The following is a 20,966-nucleotide window of genomic DNA, read 5'->3' as shown; positions in this document are numbered from 1 at the left end:
TTACATTACACCTCGTAACGTTGGTCAGTTCCCACCTTTATGTTCGGGGAATTCGCCAACAACCGAACGTATGCCAATTGCCTAGATCTTTTACTTGAATGAAGACCCTTTACGCCTAAAGACCCATTTTTCATAAAAAGTCTATTTTTGTGTGCATTGTTACAAAACTTATTATATACTCTTGTAAAGACTTGTATTTTAATAGTCATAAACCTATTTTTCTCATCAGTCTCGAGCTCTAAGTGATTATATCCTCTTTTGATCTTCATATTATATTAATTAGTGTTTTTTGTTTTACGTCAATTCGCTTAAGCAAGAATGGGTAGTGAAAACGAAGAAGAGCGACCTACGCCTGATACTCCAAAAAATAAATTAGCCAAAAGAGGAGGGCTTTCTGCAACAAACATAGACCACAGAGTATCGTCCCGATTGGGAAAAAATAGATTTATTTAACGACTGGTTAGGGCCCGGTAAAACTAATTTAAAGCCAGGTGCACTGTTTGTGACGTCGAAATGGTTTCAGAATAAGGAGTTTTAAAGTTACATTCTTCAAGGCAAAGGCAGCCATTAATTTTAAAGAAAACCTTTCCACTTTTATGTTGTAAGATCTTTTAATTTCAAAATTTCCTTCGAATACGAGTTTTTTGTAGTTGGTGTTCTATCATGCGCTTTTTTCATCTGGCAGCCCTGAAGTACATATTAAGGGTATGTTCCGATATACACTGCGAGTACTGTATAGTGCTCCCACTGTTCAAAAATTTGTTCCGCTATGGACTGCAGTATACAGCCGCAGCGTCCTAGGAAATATATGACGTCACAAATCCCCGCTATACTTCTACTGCGAGCACTGGCGTTTTCGAGGTAAGGTACTCGCAGTGCTTTGATCACGTGATCAATCAAAACCACTTGAATGCCTAACGGCTGATATAACTTACAGTTTAATAACAAACATTTAAAATTCTAACTTACTTTCTTTGTAGTATTAATTCAATTGACAGTTAATATTAATATAGATTTTTTTAATGCGATAATACTCCAATAATAGTTTTTCTTGTTGAATTGAAAAACTTTGATGCACTCATTTGAAAACTGTGTCGAAAAACGAAGCTGACTAGTATACTGGACTGCGTTCCGTTTTAAATTGTAACCAGTATAGCTGGCTATAGAGAAACGGTTTCACAGTATACTAAATTGACGGTACTCTGTACAGTGGTCGCAGTGTATATCGGAACATACCCTAAATATCGATCAGCAATGAGCAAGTAACCGTTGACTATTGAGTATTGTTAATAGTTTATAGTACAGCTGTTGCTTCACTCCCGAGAGATCAAGTCGGAACTACGTTGTGAATTCAACGGTTTTTTAAACAATAATTATATTAGATATAATAATACTGCTATGGCCAATATTGATGCTTTAAAAGTGCGTCAATATATCGAATATGCTCGGCAACTTACTATAAATGAATCTTATGCTAAAGCTTTTGATATGTATTTGAATGCTTTTGAAAACTTTCCAGGTCTGAGAGACCTCTATGAAGATGAATTTCGTATAGTTATCAACAAATTAAATGATGTATTAGTGAGCTCCGACAAAATACAAGATATATTTTCTAATTTTAAGCGTGCTATAGGTGTATTTTCAGAAAATGTGTACCTGTTGAATGAACTAGGAAAGTATCTTTACAAGTTTGGTTACTATTCTGATGCATGGCTTCAGTTTCAAAAAGCTTTAAAAGTCGATGCGGGTTTTGTTAATGCAGAAAAGAATTTAAATTCTGTAAAGAATTTGCTTGTTGAAAGATGGCACTTCCGAATGTTAAATGATGTTATACGTAATGAAACTTACAGGGCAGCGATACATGATGTTATTAGACCAACAGAGGACAGTATATTGGATATCGGTTGTGGTACTGGCCTGCTGTCTTTATATGCAAATGAATGTAATCCAAAAGCCATAGCAGTATGTGACAGCTCTGAAGTAATGGCTAATATAGCTAATACAGTTTTTAATGATTATGCTCTAGATCAGTTGATAATTCTCAATAAAAATTCAACAGTGTTACATGATACTGATATTGGTGGCAAATGCAGTGTCCTTATCACAGAGTTATTTGATGCTGGGCTCTTTGGAGAACACATTTTAACAACTTTACATCATGCATGGAAAAATCTGCTACTTGAAAATGCAAAGGTTTTACCATCTTCTGCTGAGTTTTTTGTTATTGGTGTTCAATGCAATGAGCTAATTAACAAATATCAACTTTGTAAAGCTACTAAGGATATCTTGAATATTCCCTTCTTAAATACACATATTTTACTTAATGATGAATCATATGACTGTGAAGATATTCAGTCTTATAAAACATTGAAATATATAACAGAACCAAAGTCTGTTACAACTATTGATTTTAATGATATTAACAACATAGAAGATAAGTTAAATAATTCAGAGCCAACCATTGTGCAAATGACTGTCACACAAGATGGAGAGATAAACAGTTTTATTGGATGGTTTAGCTTAAATGTGACACAAAAATATAAATTGTCTACAGATCCACAGTCACCCACAAGAGCAAAAGCTTGGCAAAATGCAATATTCTTTGATAAAATACCTCAAAAAGTAAAAAAAGATGAGAGGATTGTATGTAAATTTTCTTTGCAGTCTGAGAAAATGACTCTGCTTCCTGAGTCTAATATAACGATTACTAGGGTTTCGCCAGAAGTGATTAGATTTTTAAATGATTTGGAATACTTAAAAAAAATTACTAGCTGTTTGGGTCTAGCTTGTGTATATTTAGGACAAATGACAGAAATGTCTGATATGAGCATAGTAGATTTGTGCCCATTCCCATTTTTTGGCATGCAGATGCTCAAAAGAGGGATTAAATCCATTGTTTGCTGTGCAAAAACTGAATTTGATAAAAGTTTTATGGATGAAGTTTTTAAAGCTAATGATATTGAACTGTCAAAAATATCATATTTGATTGGTGATGGCTGGAATCCAGACAGTTTTGGTGTTGAAAAATATCATGCAGTCTTTTGTAATATGCTAGAAGCTGGCGGAGATATTGATTTACGCTATAAAAATGTTGCTCTATATTTGAAGCAGACAAGGCTTTTGCCCGGAGGGCTCTTCTTACCAACTAAAATTTCACTTATTGCTCAGATTGCTCGGTGTGATTCTTTAGATACTAATAACCGACTATATGACATGAATATTAGTGATTTCAAGATCTCTGAGCATTTGAATAAATATCAGGCTTCACAGAACTTTTGCCTTGATTATTCTCTTTTAGACTTTATACCTCTTTCAGCACCAACTGATTTAGGAGAATGCATGAATATGGCATCTGATGTAATTAATGTTGCCATAAAAAAAACTGAAGAAGCAAACTGTATACTTTGCTGGTATAACATAGAATTGATGGAGAGTTTAGGAGAGATTTCTACAAAAAGGCCAAACTGCTTCATTGATGGCACAGCATTTTTGGCAGATCCTCATATTTTTATGAGGCAGGGGGATATTGCTAATATTTTGCACTGTGTAGATTCTGATGGATCATTTAAATTGATGCTGGATGTGGAAGCCACATAGACTTAAGAGGATTTAAATTTAAAAAACGATTTTACATATTTTCATTTTTACATATATTACATATTTACATATTATCCATCTGATATGATATTGTTTTCATTACTTACATATGTATTGAAAATTGATGGCATTGTTGTTATCTTTTCTGACAGGTCTAATTTTGACATATTAGACAAGTTACTGATCTCACTATAAAAATAATCAATCTTTAAATTACTGTAGTGATATATATAAAGTAAATAATAATATATAATGTAAATTATAAAACTTGTGATGTAGAGTAAAAATAGTATACTTATTTCTTTTAATTTAAATTTATTATTGTAGCATGTTATTTGTATAAGGTGTAACTTAGAAAAATAAATGTTTAAGAAACACCAGATGTTTTATTCTTCACAATAATAATTTCTCATTACATGATAAATTGCCTATAATAATTATAGCAACTAATGGTACATTATTATTCATGATGGGTATGTATATAAATCTAGTGTGAACAGTTACTACCAGGAAAATAATAACCATAGTTTATTTGCAACAATATTTCATGCATATTTCTGCATAATGGTATTTTTCGTTTTTCGTGCACTGTATTTACATTATGGCTAATTGTAGGTAAACAAAGTAACCTGTATAACTAAATATTGAGTGTAATAAGGTAAAACAAATGTTTTAAACACGACAATCATATACTTTACATAACATATAACCATAATGTCTCATATAACTTTTATACCAAATAGGTGCTATAGCATCAAATGGCTTTTTGAATTTATTGTATTAGTGGGTGAAGTGTGGTTCATGTCTATAAAATAGAAATATAGATTAGAATAAAATGTATGTTTGCTATAACACGACGTTTTAAATACTTTATTCTGCCATCACAGGCCAATTGCTGAAATTAAATTATTTTTAAGTATTATATTGTTAGTCAAATAATTATAACATGTTTAAAGTGATAATTACATTAATTTGCCTTGATAGTTTCTTATTCCAGTGCTTTTGCTTCAGCCAATACCGCTCTTGCTTGTTCTAGTGCTTTTCTGTAACAAAGCATAAAAATATTGAATGAATTTACAATTTATTATGTCTGCTCTATGGTTAAATTTAGGTTTTTAAAATTGTATCTAAATGTGAAATACATCTTGAAAGCTTTTAAGAATGTTTATAATTGTACGTGTTAATCAATAGAAAATCATTCGTTATTTGGTGTCTAATTATATTCCTTTTTAAGATGCAGGTATAAATAACATTCATATATTATTAGTTATAATATTTAATTTGCTACTGATTTCTATAATTATATCATTCACATCTAACACACACACGGAATATCTTAGGGATCACTTGTTTTGATAACATTAATGAAATATTTTATTAATATACATACATATAGATTTAGATTTATTTTGAATTCGGGTCATTTATGTCTTGACCTAGTGACTCATGAGTGCGACTAATTTAAGGATTAATTTAACAAGAGCGCAATAATATTTGCTCTATATTGAAAGTAACCATCGTAAGGAAATAAGCATGTTTAAACCATTAACTCGCAATCAGGCACAGAGGGCTATTCATGTATATAAAAAAATTAAGGATATATGAGGCCATTTGCTAGTAATTGTAGAATTCTTGAGTTATTATGAATTCAAGTAAGGGAAATGTCTTGGTATAATTTCCGAAAAATAACAGGGCTCCGCAAGACAAGACGACGAAACGGTAGCGGGAGAATGATTTCGGGTGGTTCTTTCGCCTCTAAAAGTCTCACAAATTAATATAATATAATAATTAATTGTAACTTAGGCAGTGTTCAAGTATTACGTGACGAATTTTGGGAGGGTCCTTTTGTAAAACAATACGATACGGGGCGGGGATTGAATTACGCGTTATTGTTAATATTATTTTCGACTTTCCAGTACTTTACACCATATAATGGTAACTTTTAAGTATAAAGAGTCACTGGGTGGTCACGAACCGTTTTACTTTTGGGTACCGAAAAACATTACGGCACGTTATATGGGGTCAATAATCTCTAAAAATTGCGTGACGTAATACTTGAACGCTCCCTTGTTTAGGAGATAAGGTTTTTTATTTTAATATAATTTCGGACCAAGAGATTTCGATCATACTCACAAATGCAGCGGATTATCAGACTGCAGCCTCGTCAGGGCGAGGTGCGCCAACTTGGCCAGCCTGTTGAGAGCCGTAGTCCTCAGGGGTCCCGTACGAGGCAGCGTATTCGCGAGAGCCGCAGCCGCCGCACTCATCTGCGGTCCGGGTGCCGCTCCCGCCGCGCAGCAAAGCGTCTCTGTGGACATCATTCATACTGAATAATCACTTTTTGTCACATTATGGTCAATAATGGTCTGTTCCAGATCGAAATTTTACTTTTGATTTGTTAAGATACACGATATTACAATATATAGAATCTCTCACCTCGTAGAACTTTGATTTCATCTTTTTTATACTTGCTTAAGTTAAAATAGACGTGCAACGCTTTGTTCTTTGTTAGTAGAGCATTTTACACGGTTTCTTATAAATCTTCGGCCCATGTTTTTATTTATAAGTTCTAAAACAACATGCATGCTCAAAAGATACAAGAAATAGAATAGAAAGATAAAGGAATATATGACGTAATAAATTTAACACTACGTGTGTTAAATTATATTATAACATAGAAGTTTCAGATAAGCAAGGAGTTATTTTAGAAATAAAAAACGCAAATTCAAAATAAAACTAAATAGAAACGTATCCTCATTAAAAGCATAAGAAACAAGATTGCTTTGAGTAGGAAGATTGTTGTGAAATATATAAGTATTTTCGTAATTAAATAGTAAGAGCGAGATAGCCTATTCACAGGAGCAGATAAGCGAGAGGTAGGTGCGTATAAAATACTTTTATTTCTTTTATATAAATCTGATCCATTAATTAATATTGATATTCTAATATGATTACTACTTGGAGTTGTACATTTCTCTAAGCATTATCCACAAAATAAAACTACATACCAATAAGTGAAAGAGCCAAATGATCTCCGCTAAGAATGTCAGGCGGTGCGCAAAGACACAGCGAGGCTCGCAGTAATCGGACTCCTGCGCCTAAGCATCGCTTCCAAAACTGACTGCCAGCGTTATCCGCTAATCTAAAATAAAAAAAATCAGTGAAATGGTTTTATTTTTACGTTTTATAGATTCATAGATTTTTTGTAAAGTACAAATAATGTGTGATGATCCAGTTTTTAGTATAGTGTTGTTTAGGTAAAATGCAAATGTTTCACTGTTTTATAAACACTCTAATCACTCGCTAAAAAAGTTATATAATCCATCAATGACTGAGATATTTAAATTTACGTATTTTAGCGCAGAACATTTGTGACGTCATTGACCTGTTTCATAGACTGACCCACATTAATTTATTTATGTAGCATTTGTTTGAATGGATCTTTGTAATCTAAAGAAAATCACATCGTACGTATTTTAACCGTATGCCATAAATCTTGAAAGAACAACTACAAAGTCCCAAAAGTTTGGTTTTATTTGAATCTTTTTTTCAATGGTCTTGACTAAGTAATCTCGTACCTAAACGAGACGATTACTTAAGTAGTGATTATACTTTAAGCGTCTAAACTGGACGTTTACCGTCTTCTTGTTATTTATTATAATTATACTGATTTTTGAAGAGCATGTAAAATGCAAGTGCTCCAGCCTCCAACATTTGTTGGTGCAAATTAATGAATAAAACAAATGAAAGTTAAAAAGAAAAATTGAACCGACATCAAATACCTGTCCACATTATTTACTACCTATATAGTTATCTAAAATATCAAAACTACTTAATATAATTTACTTAAGGTCTCCCAAGAAATTTAGCAGGAGTAATTGAAAACCTAAATACACCATCACAAATATAATCCAATTCTCTTTATTTGAAATAGTTTAAAAATGTTAACATACTGAGGTGCCGGTGGTAGAAAAACATCAGCTGCCAACGATGAAGCCAGTCGCGAGTTAACGGCCGCGGAGAGCTTCTCTAGAGAAGACCTGGCAGGAAGAGTCGCAGCTCGCACCAGAATATTGCGTAGACGAATACACGCACGGACAGACATCGGGTCCCAGGCGTTCTCGACAATCTCTGTTAAATTAACACCCATTTATTTTACCAAATTCTTTAAATAGACGAGATATAGCACTAAGGGAGCGTTCAGTATTACGTCACGCAATTTTTGGAGATTACTGACCCCCCCGTGTAACGCGCCGTAACGTTTTTCTGTACCCAATAGTAAACGTTTCGTGATCACCCAGTGACCTCTGTGTCTTTATAGCTAAAAGTTACCATTATGTGCTGTAAAGTCGAAGATAATATTAAGAATAACAAGTAATTCAATCCCCGCCCCGCATCGTAACGTTTTACAAAAGGAAAAAATTCGTTACGTAATACTTGAACGCTCCCTAAGTACGACTCGTGTGTGTCAAAAACTTAATTTTGACATTCTATAAGAAAATTGAGAGTGAAAATTCATGGTGGTTAAAGAAATTACTGAATTTACTCGAATTATGTGTAATAACAATTTAAATATTAAATAAAATAAATACATATAATAAATATTTAAATTTGAACTAAAACACTAAGATCCATATATAACTCGTATCAAGTAACACTCTCGTCTTGAGCGCTGCCAAATGTGTCAAACTTAAAACAGAAAAATGGTTTGACAGCCTTTGAAACTAGAATTAACTTTTGACATGGGCCTAAGTATTCTTTGCACGTTCTAACTTAGCATAGCATGACATTCAAACTGAGGGTAGTTTTCAAAATTACTAAAAAACTACCAACAAAATTTGTTTGTTGATGCCGCTCTATGGATTAAGGTTAGATAGTTAAGTGAATACTTTAACCACCTAGTTAACGCGCATATTATAAAGTGATTTTATTCTACACAAAATTAATCTTGACAAAGTGTGCCTGCCCCATGCCCCTTTGGGATTTAACTTCAAATTCCTTAAAAACCGCATCTACCTGCAATCTTGGGCAGTACGACCTTATCAAGTATGGTGGGTACCAGCATCAGATCCACATCATCCCTCACCGTTCCCTCACTCAATTGGGGAGTCATATCCTCCTCTGAAGACTCAGAATCGTCTGAAAGCTTTTCAGATCGTACTCCGTACATCATGAGGCATCTGAAATTTATAATTATTTTTACTATTTATAAAGTAAATTTGATTAAGTATTCGTGGGCTAAAGATATTTAAACACTGCCCGAGGTTGATCTAATATTGGGTGATACCGCCCATGAACACTCACAATGCCAGAAATCTCGCGTGTGATGCCAGTCTTTTAAGAATTAGAAAGACTTGCAGTCGAATTGATTCGGAAATATCTCGACGGATAGTTCTATACTCTGATTTTTAATTCCGTAAAATTCAAAGCTATCATTTTTTGACATGTCAGTGATGGCAAACCTTTTTGGCCGGGCACATTTTTCAATTTCAATACGAGTCTGAACTTCTGAGTCTATACATACATTTTATTGTAAGTTAATGTACCCATTCTATTAAGTGCGGTGCTCAGCATTAATAGTGGATTAACGGCGAGTGGTAATTAAGTTGCTTTTCATCACAAACAGTAAAAAACGCACAAGTAAAGATAATTTTTTTTTAAAGTTTTACTAAACCTTGAATTAGTAGGCAGTGATGTCAGCTAAAGAATAAAATAAAGTTTATTCGATAATCGATATATTGTTCGTGATATTGAAATATTTGTTATTTTTGTATTAGGTCACTTGCTTAAGTAAATATTTAGATTTAACTTTTTGTAGGTAAAACATAAAAAATACGTAGCATTTTTTTATTGCCTTGTTCGAATTTGTCCCTTTTTCGGTGGAGAACTTTTTTAGTAGCAACACTTATGAAATGTCAGAATTCTATGGAATTCAAACATGATTACGAAAGTTTCTTGTAAAAGAAATGTAACCATAGTAACTACACAACAATGGGCCGCCTCGTGTTGTATTTAGATATGTAATCATTTTCTCGTTCCTTATTATTATGACGAATCGTATTATAAGTATTGGGAAACATATAATATAATTTTATGAATAGGTCAAAGACATTTTTTTTAAATAAACTTAAAATTAAAGACTGATTTAAGATTTGTGTCGAAGAGTCAAAAGTCCACACTTTTTACTTACTTATACCAGTCCATTTTTTCGTAATCTTCATTATCTTCATCCGCCAGCGGATTCCACATTATGAGCTGAAATTAAATTATCTTCAATTAAAAAAAAGTACAATTTCTATAATTATTGGAAGCTTTACTTGTGACATATATCTTTATATTTGATTGATTGATAGTATTTTATTTACAATCAAAAAAATTAACCGATCAGATTTTTGATACATTAACTAAACACGAAAAATCACTAATTTACAAAAAAATAAAGGGGCGATCAGTACAAGTGGGTTATAAAGCTGAATAATTTGTTTGGAACTAATCAGAAATCTTCCTCGCTCAACGAATAAGTATATACAGCGAGGAAATGCTGCCAGCGTTAAAGGTACACTGCCACCTTTTTAAATTTTATTTTAGGTTATTTTTGTAGAACAGAGGGCAAACGGGCAGAAGGCTCATCTAATAGTGCCCATGGACAATTAATGCCAGAGGGTTCGCGAGGCGTTGCTGGCCTATTAAGAATTGGTACGCACTTTTCTTGATGGACTGGATGGATTCAATATTTAATTATTATTATTACTATCAGGAAGAACTTGTGAATTTAATTTTTTTTTTTTGTGTAAATTCGTCAAATACTTAGGCCTGGTTTACAAAAAGGAATGACAGGTCTGGAAACTAGATTTAAGTATTTAAAGAAAACCCTTTTTTACCGGATTGAAGTTATGTATTATTATAACAATAAATCCGCAAACAAATACAATCCGCGAAAATAGAGGACACCGTGAGTTATTTCTTCCAAAACCCTCCATCTTTTAGTCGATAACAACTCCGGGGAAATAAATACAGATAATACAACTTTTTCTACAGCTGTGACACTTTTTGACATTCAACACCTAAAGCACGCGAAACGTCGGATAAATTTAAAATTATGTTAAATAATTGTACATTTATAATAATACATAACTTTAATCCGGTGAAAAAGTGTTTTCTTTAAATGTGTAAAAGTTATGTCAATAAAAGACAATACTCGATTCAAGTATACGGGCCTGATAACAAGTTAACAAGCTACGATAAAAGTAAAGCGGTTGAAACCGCGGGCCACAGCTAGTTAATAATAAATTAGTTCTCACCTGATGTCTCACATAAGGCGCTAAGAGCCTCGGCAAACAGTCAGCGATATAGGCATCGCTATACAGGGTGCTGTGTTTCCGTCTCCATCTCGCCATCTTGGCGCAAATACCCCGTATACTACGCCATGCCGGCAACGCATCCGCGAATAACGACGACGACAACTGACGAATTGCATCTGAAAATGAAATTATTACATAATTTTTTTTTAATCTTATATAATTATATAATCTATTGTATTAGTATTAGGTTACTGTAAAAATAGGAAATAAGGAAAATAAATAAATATATTTTTATTAAGTATATATAAAAATTACTTGAAATGTATATTTACTGCCAGTTCATATACATAATGATCTTAATCATGTTTAATCTTAATTATATTAATTGATTACGTTCTGTTTATAGGCTTTTTAATAACTTATATTTTAGTTAAATTTATTATGTTATGTGCTAGTATTATTTATATTTAAACATCATATTAAATTAAATTATTATAATTGGCATCAATAAACGAATAATATTGATTTAATAGAAGTTATTTCTTAGATTTTTATCTTATATAATACTGATTTATCTTATCTAATATATATACTGAAATGGAAGGGGGAGTTTTAAGAGATTAGTTTATACCGGTCTCATGCTGAACGTGTAAAACCTCCTTGGGAGGCAGTTCATCATCACTGGAGTCACCGTCCCGGTGCAGATGTGATGTGGAAGCGGCTTCTCTCTTCAATCTGCGCGCGCGCCGACGCCCTTCACGCTCGGCACAGCGACGACGTTTTTCTTCAGAATCTGGAGGCTTTATGGAGCCTGGTCGAGCTGTAATTAAAAAATGGGGCTAATTATATAGATTAATTTTGCGAATTTCCACAAATAATTGGCGCAAATAAAAAAGTTACTCCTGGCAATAACTTCCAGGCATACCCTATTTTTAATATGTTACCAGCTAGCCAGAGATTATAAATCGTGGAAGACATTATGAAGATCCTACTAAACAGACGCAGCTGAATCGATGTGTTCATTGGTAAGTCAACTAAAGGGGTTGCGTTCTATAGAATGCGATCTATAGAAAATGTCGAAAACTTAATTACCCTTCTGTTATTAGACCACACTATACACCACAGATTAATTCATTGGCTAGTGTTTCAAAATAAAATGAAAATCATATAAAAATATTAAATTAACAAACTATTAGAATTTCCCCATACCAAATAAAATACTTACCGACTAAAGCCAGAACATCTTGCGCCTGATCTCTGACGTCAGCTCTACGCCTCTCGATGAGGAATTCGCAGCGACGCTTGTGAAGCATCAGAGCGCGGGCTTCCAGAGCTTCAAGTTGGGGCATCTTTTGTATGAAAAAACACGAGTTTAACTTACAAAGTGAATTTTATTATACAGATATATAACCTAGACAAGAATATAGATGAAATGTCTTTATCGGATGAAATCTATTTCATTACGGTAAATGGCTATAAAGAAGTCCTAACGTTTTATAAAAAAAAAATTCATATTAGCTACTAACTAATATTTAACTAACAGACTCGGCCAAGCATTGCTGTGGCTAAGGTTTTTGTTATATTACAAAGTAGTAAACTATTCAAGGGAAACGGTAGGAGAACTTATGTGAAAGGTAGATAGCTTATGTGAAACGTTGGTACTTTAACACAGCGCCATCTGTTAGAATTGTATCAAATAATAAACAAATATTTGCAATAAAATATTGCGGGTGTAAATTGAGATGTAAGCTATCCTATCTTTTAAGTTGGATCAAACTACACACGGTGTACAAATTTGATTGATATCGGTTCAGTAATTTAGGAGTCCATAGCGGACAAACAACTGGACACGTAATTTATATATATTAAAATAAAGAAGGCCTATAAGACCTCTCTTTGAAAACATCATGTTTTATGAAAAAAGTGTTAGAGCACAGTACAGAAATAATTTCAAACAAGCTATCCCAACGATAATACTATAATAAGCCAATACAACCAGACTTTGCCAATCTTTTAGCTAAAATCAACTTAAATCACTACATCCAGGTGTTAGACCTTTTCATCCAGACACTCGATGAGGTCAGTGAGATAGCCTCGAACAGCCTGTGCCCGTTTGTAGGCAGCATCTAAGTCCTGGCATCGGGCAGAGCGGGATTCCCTCACCCGGGCAGAGGTTAATAATCTTTCCTGGCAAGTCTGTCTTTTGTTTATCGTTTCTTGGCGATCTGTTTGCAGCTCAGATAACCTGTGAATTCAAATGTCTTAATTAGTATTAATAAGTGGGTCATCAACGATTTGATTTAACAAGATATATTAAGATATTCAAAATTTCCCCAATCTTGTGTGTTACAAGTTTATTAATGCAATTTTGGGTTTTAACAATAACAATTTGATAACTAGCAAATTCACAATGAATATGATTTAAGTAAATATAATTTTTAAGCAATAACCTTTTTTGTAGAGCTAGTACTAATTCCTGTGCTGTGGTGGGCGGGGGCCCGGCTGGAGTCCCGAGGGCCCTTAAGTGCTGCGGAGCCTCAAGTCTTGCGGGCAGGGGGGCCACAGCGAAAGGATTCAACTCAGTTTCACCTATCAATTTTATTAAGGTATTGTATATTTAATAAGTAACTACAACAGTATTGTGTACATTTATAATTTGTTAAATTACAAATATAAAATCAATTAAAATCTAAAACATGAGAAATACATGTTTGTGCAATTTTTTATATTACCATACCAGTGATATCAACAATAGAGGGCACCGCTTTCTGCATCTGTTGTTCCTCCCATTCTTCAGCTTCACTGTTCAGCTCTTCATCCGATAATGTTGCTGTTCCACCTGATGCAAAATTAAATTTGTTTAAAGAAATTATTATTACTATTTGTCCACTACAGAGATGTTATAAATGTTTTACCATAATAGCCATCATAACATTTTTATTTGGTGTAAAATATTATTAATTTTATATGACTTAAAATTTTACTCAACGCAGGGCCACTCCGCTAATATCATATCTTATATAATAAAGCTATGTTAGTCAAACAAATTATTTATTCTGAACTTACGTTTTGGTTTATCACTAGGCAACTCCAACCCTCTGACTTGAATTCTGCCTTCTTCTTCATCATCATCATCATCCTCATGAATCAATCGAGAGCCAGATGGAGTATCAGATTTGATTGGGATGTAATCACCAAGTTCACGAGCCTAAGATTGGAAGCATTTGCTGATGATTTGGAAAACATTGTTTGGGTTGATGCGACATGGCATTAAAATGTAATTAAAATATGAGTTTTATGATTATAAGTACACACACTACATACAATATTTTTTTTATATTTAGTCAACAATTACTAAGTTGTGAGATATTTATAAAATCGAGGTAGCAAGGAGGTAGCATAAAATTTTAATACTTTACATAAGCCATGTCAGAATTGCAGTCAACCCAAACAAATAAGTCATTTATACAGAAAATTTTTTCAATGTTAAATTTTTTTTTTCTGTACTGATATACCCACTTTAATACACATAGCTTTGTGCAGGGCTTTTGTACAATGAATACTCATTAAACTAATTAGCAGTGTAGATTAGTTAATGAATAGGTACATTTAATATGTAAATTAGATCCCATGTAACCCTGTTTATATTTTTTCAACTGTACACATCACTGTAATATCTGAAATGGCAAAAATTGTTGTCAAATCCAAGATGGCCACCTCCTAGACCCTCACCTCTCATACCTGCTGTCGCGTCTTGCGGGCCGCATGGATGAGTGCGGCATCGGGAATATGTCCCGCACCAGCCAGCGCCGCTCGGACTGTTTCCGCGCGGAACTGGTGGAAACCCCTACTATCCTCATCTTCATTGCCACTTTCGTCTGAAATATCTCCAGCCCCATCTGCAGCTAGTGCCTCTCTTCCTGACAGAATCATCCCTTCAAGGGATACTTTCTTCTTTTTCTTAATAATATCTTTCTCCTCTGCTTGATTTTCCTACATTTAAAAAGATGCAATAATATCATGGAATTTTAAATGATACTTTATTACTTTACAAATTTTTTATATGTTAGTTTTGTATGTTCAAATTTAAATTCATTACCTCAATGCCATTATTTTCAACTTTGTGAATTTCATCATCAGGTTGGGTACGCTTCTCTTTTTCCCTGCGCTTTGCTAACCTCTTACTTTGTGATGACTTCTTTACCTTAAATACCTCTCCTTCATCCTCTGAAAAATTCATATTTTAACACTAGCATGATGAGCTAGACTGATAGCACTTTATCATGACAACAGTAATGTTAGTCTAGTGGTTATGTGTGCACAATCATTAATTGACAATTGCTTCTACTAATACTACTGATTGCTAATTAGAATGTTTCATAATAAATAAAAGAGCCTCTCTTGTTTGCTGTAAAAAGTACCAGTGAAATAGTGTAAATTTACACCAAATAAAAAGGTATAATTTCATAAAATGTTATTTTGTGTTGTACAGTAAAAAAGGGGCAGGCAAATACACACGGAGTCCCAATTATTCAAATAACATATTAATGGTATAGAGGTTATGGCTATAAATCTATATTCAATTTCAAACCTTCATCCGCGAAACTTAACAATGTTTTGCCTTTCGCAGTTTTATTTTCTTTCTTATGACTAATTGTCGGTGGCGGTGGAGGCTCAGGATCGCTATCATCCTGATCATCGGCACAAAACACGCGTCGCTGAATCTTTTTAGGCTTACGAAATAAAGACATTTTACTACTTAAGCCTGAGGTTACAAGCTGTCGATTTTGGAACAATTTTCTTTGATAGCTTTATTAACTGTAATTAACAAGGACCGGCAATGAAATACACATCCTTCTTGCCACCTCAGATTTTAAATTTTATTCCTTTTTAAATAACAAGGGAATTGCTATTATTTAAACTTTAAAGTCGGTAAATTCGGTAAATTTACGTCAATGACCAATGCGAACTTGAATTGTCATTAATCATTATTTTTTAAATTATATCCACATTCCACAGAGCTAGTAGAGGAAAACAGATGACAATATTCATTTAAATCGTACATATTCAATGGAAATTTTGAAATGAAATGATAGAAGTGGAAAGCTATTATTTAAAACGACTGCCTATGCCTTGAAAAGTGTAACTTTAAAACTCCATATTCTGAAACCATTTCGACATCACAAACAGTGCACCTGGCTTTAAATTGGTTTTTACCAGTACTTAAATAAATCTTATTTTGCCCAATCTGGACGATACTTCTTTGCTCTTTGTTTGTTCCTCTCTGTTGCTCTCCTGTTTTGGCTTATTTCTTTTTTGGAGTACCTGGCGCAGGTCGCTCTTCTTCATTTTCACTACCCATTCTTGCTTAAGCGTATGAAATAATGACAGTAAACACTAAAGACAATATGCAGATCAAAAGAGGATATAATCACTTAAGAACTCGAGACTGATGAGAAAAACAGGTTTTTCACTATTCCAATACAAGTCTTTACAAGAGAAAAATAATAAGTTTTGTAACAATGCACACAAATATAGACTTTATATGAAAAAAGGATCATCAGGCGTAAAGGGCCTTCATTCAAGTAAAAGATACGTTAGGTTGTTGGGAAATTCCACGAACATAATACGTCTTGCCGGAAAATCGTACATTTTGTGTACGATAAAAAGAGGAATAATCACATATAATAATGACAAAAAATCGTAGGATTACGATTTAAATCGTACAGCCCTGTTTTATGGCCTAATTATATTATGGATAATGTGACCTTTATTCCAAAACAAAGTAAAATGAATAATTAAATATACCCTTAGGCCTTAACTAATAACGTAGACGTCAACGTGACCAAGACAACCTTTCACAGACGTCACTGTCAAATGTCATCAGTCAGCTTGTCTCTGGCATCGATTGTTAAAAAATATATATAGTAAATTCTTATTCGTCCTGCACGCACAAGGTTTGTGCGTATATTGTTTGGTCTTGGTAAGTTTTAGAGAATCTTTATTTTTATGGTTAATCTTCTGAAATTTTACATTTTTTATTGTTCTCCTGTTACTAAATCAACTCCATTAGGTTGTTTAAAAATATATTTTGATAATTACGTGAATAAATAGAATATGCTGACTGATGACGAATTAAAATTTTAAATACGATGTATTTCCTTGCAGTCCTTAAATTTCTTCGAAGTCCCTACACACAAGCAAGATGGGTAGGGAGGACAAGGCTTCTTGGAAATCCAACTATTTTACCAAGATTATCGTGAGTTTACCTTGGCTTTTATAGGTTATTGTAAGTACTCTTTGAAATAACTGGTCTCTAATTTTCAATTACTCTTACAGCAACTCTTGGATGAGTATCCTAAATGTTTTATTGTTGGGGCAGACAATGTCGGTTCCACTCAAATGCAGCAGATTCGTATCTCTCTGCGAGGACACAGCATTGTGCTCATGGGTAAAAACACCATGATGCGTAAGGCTATCAAAGACCATTTGGAGGCTAACCCTGCATTGGAACAGCTTTTGCCCCACATTAAGGGAAATGTCGGTTTTGTATTTACCCGTGGAGATCTTGTTGAGGTTAGTATTATTAGTCTATTTTCGTACTTGGTGGTATTTTCCACCAGATTTAAATACAGTCATTTGTCTGTCCTAATACCTGGGAATTCAATGTTGTTTCCCTGGCTTCGCTTTCAGACTAAAGAAACTCTTCAACTCTATCCTAGTGTGATTGTCCTACATGACTTATTGCACTGGCAATTTGGAGAAACAGTTTATCCTGGATCTTCCGACGAATAAATTAGGCATATTTTTCTAATGATTTCATAGTTTCACTTGTTGTATTTCTAGGTTCGTGATAAGTTGCTTGAGAACAAGGTGCGTGCCCCTGCCAGGCCTGGAGCCATTGCTCCATTGGAGGTCATCATTCCCGCACACAACACTGGTCTAGGTCCTGAGAAGACTGCTTTCTTCCAGGCCCTTTCCATCCCCACAAAAATTTCTAAGGGTAAGTGTTGATAATTTTTTGTCAGAGGCATTGTGCAGCAGGTGATAAAATTTGATTTTGTTATTTTAGGTGCCAAAAAAAATTATAAATACATTTTAAATGGCATTTTGGCAAGCACAAAATTTTGTTATCTATTCTCCTATGTGATCAGCCTTGTAAGATATAGTTAGTATTGTCTGTTTTAATACCTGGGTATACTATTTTGTTTCCCTGGCTTCGCTTTCAGACTACATAAGTTCTTCAACTCTATCCTAGTGTGATTGTTGAATTAATTATAATTGCACTGGCAATTTGAAGATACAAATTAAAGATAAATACTATATTTCTGAAGATTCTACTGGAATTAGCATTTATGTGATTAATTACTTCCAGGTACTATTGAAATCATCAATGATGTGCACATTTTAAAGCCTGGTGACAAGGTTGGAGCTTCTGAAGCTACCCTTCTGAACATGTTGAACATCTCTCCATTCTCATATGGTCTTGTTGTAAAGCAGGTATGTAAAGACTTAAAATGGTGTAAATTCATGTTTTTTTTGTGTATTTCAAGTGACCAAAGCGTTGAGTACAATCTGCATGCTCAGTGCTGGTTGAGAATTAGCCTTTGGGAAAAAAATTGTGTGTACTATATATCTTAGTCAGTGTAGGTACCTGACAATTAAAGCACATACTGACATGTTACTATGAACTTGCCTATAAATTTCTTAAGACACACCTAAAATCTGTTTCAAGTCCCGGACCTTAAACAAATTATTTAAATAAATTTGAATTTTCTTATATTTAATTAACATAAGCTACTTTTTTCTCATACAATACATTGTATGCTTTTGTTTCAGGTCTATGACTCTGGCACCATCTTTGCCCCATCTATTCTGGACATCAAGCCAGAAGATCTCCGTGCCAAATTCATGGCTGGAGTTGCTAATGTGGCTGCTGTGTCTCTGTCCATTGGCTACCCAACTGTGGCCTCCGCTCCTCACTCCATCGCCAATGGATTCAAGAACTTACTTGCTATTGCTGCTGTTACTGATGTTGAATTCAAGGAAGCTACTACCATCAAGGAGTTCATCAAGGTAAAGAGAATATTAAAAATCTAGAAGCTAGTGTTGTCACTTCACAAATATCCTTTTATTAAATTAATGTTATTTTGGCATTGTATCTTTATCAAAATGAGTTTGGAACTTATTACTGCCAAGTTACAGTCCAAAAAGCAAGCAAGGTGTGTAATTGTTTACATTTTTGACAGGACCCAAGCAAGTTCATAGCAACAGTTGCGGTCGCCGCTCCGGCCGCAGCCGCGCCAGCTGCCAAGAAGGAAGAGGCGAAGGAAGAGAAGGAAGATTCCGCGAGTGACGATGACATGGGCTTCGGTCTCTTTGACTAAACCCCGTTTTTCCGTGACATTGAAAACATCTGTGGCTACTCATCCGTTTTTTGCGCCGCCGGGTTGGACGCCCATATGGCGGCCTCTAACGTGTGAATAAAGCTACTCAGCTGAATTTTGTCTTTTATTTAACCACTCAGAATTTACAAAAGTACTTAATCATATCATTTATAGGGACTGATACCGTTTTTTTCGAATTACTTAGTAACTTATTGAACTTAATAACCTACTTGAAATATTATAATATTACTTACGAACTCGTTCAGAAAAAATACAATACAATGAAATCGAAACGGAAACATAAGATACCTTTATATATCAAGTATACTGTATATAGATGTATAATGTATATACATCAATCTTAAATTTACCTGGGATTGCTTGGCTCCCAAGCAATCCCAGGTTGACCAAAAATACCATTTAAATTTCGAGACTTGAGCGAGGGAGGGAGTGGTTATGTTTGTCACGGTGGATATTTATGAGATAGTCTAGGGATGTGACATTCTGCATAATAATTCGATTTTTTTTAATTTATTTAAAAATAAACCTTAAATATTTTATTTATCATGATTTTATTAATTAAAAATAAACAGAAGTTAAACACATTAATATTTTAGAATAATCATAATTGAAATTAACCTACTTTCGTTTTGATAGGTTTTAGATGAAATTTGATAGATGCTTTCGAGGTCCGGGTTATAAAAGACCAGACATAATGTCGGGAGGTGGCAGATAAAAAATCAACTATGATTGATTTTCAATTACAAAAAGAATCGATTGTTTTTAAAATTAAAATCGCGTACAAAAAACGATTTTCACTTCTAAAAAAATCTATTTTAATCGATTATTTTCTCACATACCTATGAGGTACATTATAATATAATGTGCCCATGGAGATATTCGGCGCGCGTAACGCTAAGAACGCACGAAGTGGTTTGCACCCGCGCCCGCCGCAGTTTGGATGCACATCCACGCTCAGATGTGGAACGATGGGTGGTATTTCGTATTCTACTTTGACGTCTGAAGATGAGGTAGATAAGATAACTCAGCTGCAGGTATTAATCAGAAAAACTCTTCGGAACACTCCATAGTAAATGCGGTAGAAGATGCAGAGATACCTACTTCTCTTTCATCCATGCAACGCCGAGGGATCAACCCGGCAAAAGTGACTGGTCGTCGACGATTCGTACCGCTCTACATTGAATACGGTTAAGTGGAAAGAGCTGGTACTGAGGAGCAGCCGCCCAGAGGTGAGAACAGTACTCCATGTTGACTTAATATGAAATATGTTGTTCAGTGGGCCAACAGAGCCTTGTGCCGTTCCCTCTGTTACTGATATGCATCTTCCTGCCGTGTATCTTATCAATTTTGACAGAAAATTTCCGATTCCGTAGCTACTCGCACCATTTTAGTAAGGGTCCCGTTTACCACTCCTGTCTATTATCAATCGGTCATGGTTTAAGCCTTAAGGTATCATAGACTCGGGTAAGATCTATTAAGAGAACAAGTACATCATTTTTTTTTTGTAAGTGGTTTAAAAGATTTATGAATTGCTGCATCAATAGCAATGTAATTTTGCCTAACATTCGATTAATTATTATTTGGTATATTTTCTTATATATATATGTTGTAGAATTTAGGGACAAGTGTAATTAGTTTTGTCACGTTTATTTTGCGACGT

General features: G+C 34.1%; 3 protein-coding genes across 4 annotated transcripts; 2 read left to right on the top strand and 1 right to left on the bottom strand.

Annotated features, from left to right (window-relative positions):
- The first annotated feature begins 1,244 nt into the window (after window positions 1-1,244).
- On the top strand, window positions 1,245-3,974 carry LOC125050929 (protein arginine N-methyltransferase 9-like). The gene is made up of 2 exons (XM_047651016.1): window positions 1,245-3,628; window positions 3,661-3,974. The coding sequence occupies exon 1, from the start codon at window positions 1,399-1,401 to the stop codon at window positions 3,595-3,597; it is 2,199 nt and encodes a 732-aa protein (XP_047506972.1). The 5' UTR covers window positions 1,245-1,398; the 3' UTR covers window positions 3,598-3,628; window positions 3,661-3,974.
- Window positions 3,964-15,883, bottom strand: LOC125050928 (PAX3- and PAX7-binding protein 1). 2 transcript variants are annotated; one of them, XM_047651015.1, is made up of 16 exons: window positions 15,490-15,883; window positions 14,998-15,125; window positions 14,640-14,891; window positions 13,965-14,106; window positions 13,636-13,737; window positions 13,349-13,487; window positions 12,954-13,143; window positions 12,124-12,247; window positions 11,530-11,718; window positions 10,899-11,074; window positions 9,788-9,852; window positions 8,614-8,777; window positions 7,551-7,728; window positions 6,606-6,739; window positions 5,731-5,905; window positions 3,964-4,640 (listed from the first exon to the last, which is right to left on the bottom strand). In XM_047651015.1, the coding sequence occupies exons 1-16, from the start codon at window positions 15,647-15,649 to the stop codon at window positions 4,586-4,588; spliced, it is 2,373 nt and encodes a 790-aa protein (XP_047506971.1). In that variant the 5' UTR covers window positions 15,650-15,883; the 3' UTR covers window positions 3,964-4,585. The 2 variants fall into 2 exon arrangements, 1 of the variants encoding a protein (XP_047506971.1); XR_007117226.1 differs by lacking the exons at window positions 3,964-4,640; window positions 5,731-5,905 and having other exon boundaries at window positions 8,636-8,777.
- An 863-nt stretch (window positions 15,884-16,746) lies between these two features.
- Window positions 16,747-19,400, top strand: LOC125050917 (60S acidic ribosomal protein P0). The gene is made up of 7 exons (XM_047651000.1): window positions 16,747-16,881; window positions 17,067-17,157; window positions 17,238-17,474; window positions 17,745-17,901; window positions 18,274-18,398; window positions 18,738-18,974; window positions 19,148-19,400. The coding sequence occupies exons 2-7, from the start codon at window positions 17,104-17,106 to the stop codon at window positions 19,283-19,285; spliced, it is 948 nt and encodes a 315-aa protein (XP_047506956.1). The 5' UTR covers window positions 16,747-16,881; window positions 17,067-17,103; the 3' UTR covers window positions 19,286-19,400.
- The last annotated feature ends 1,566 nt before the right edge of the window (window positions 19,401-20,966 follow it).

The sequence above is a fragment of the Pieris napi genome, chromosome 7, assembly GCF_905475465.1.
Source record: "Pieris napi chromosome 7, ilPieNapi1.2, whole genome shotgun sequence".
Taxonomy (NCBI): domain Eukaryota; kingdom Metazoa; phylum Arthropoda; class Insecta; order Lepidoptera; family Pieridae; genus Pieris; species Pieris napi.
The sequence above is the reverse complement of the archived record's forward strand: the minus strand, read 5'-3'. Positions and strand labels throughout refer to the sequence as shown.

Coding starts and splice junctions, on each gene's coding strand:
- LOC125050929 (XM_047651016.1), top strand. CDS start 1,399: ATGGCCAATATTGATGCTTTAAAAGTGCGTCAATATATCGAATATGCT.
- LOC125050928 (XM_047651015.1), bottom strand. CDS start 15,649: ATGTCTTTATTTCGTAAGCCTAAAAAGATTCAGCGACGCGTGTTTTGT. Junction 14,107..14,639: donor CCCGCAAGACGCGACAGCAG/GTATGAGAGGTG, acceptor TTCCAATCTTAG/GCTCGTGAACTTGGTGATTA. Junction 8,778..9,787: donor GAAAAAATGGACTGGTATAA/GTAAGTAAAAAG, acceptor TATAAATTTCAG/ATGCCTCATGATGTACGGAG.
- LOC125050917 (XM_047651000.1), top strand. CDS start 17,104: ATGGGTAGGGAGGACAAGGCTTCTTGGAAATCCAACTATTTTACCAAG. Junction 17,475..17,744: donor CCCGTGGAGATCTTGTTGAG/GTTAGTATTATT, acceptor TTGTATTTCTAG/GTTCGTGATAAGTTGCTTGA. Junction 18,975..19,147: donor CCATCAAGGAGTTCATCAAG/GTAAAGAGAATA, acceptor CATTTTTGACAG/GACCCAAGCAAGTTCATAGC.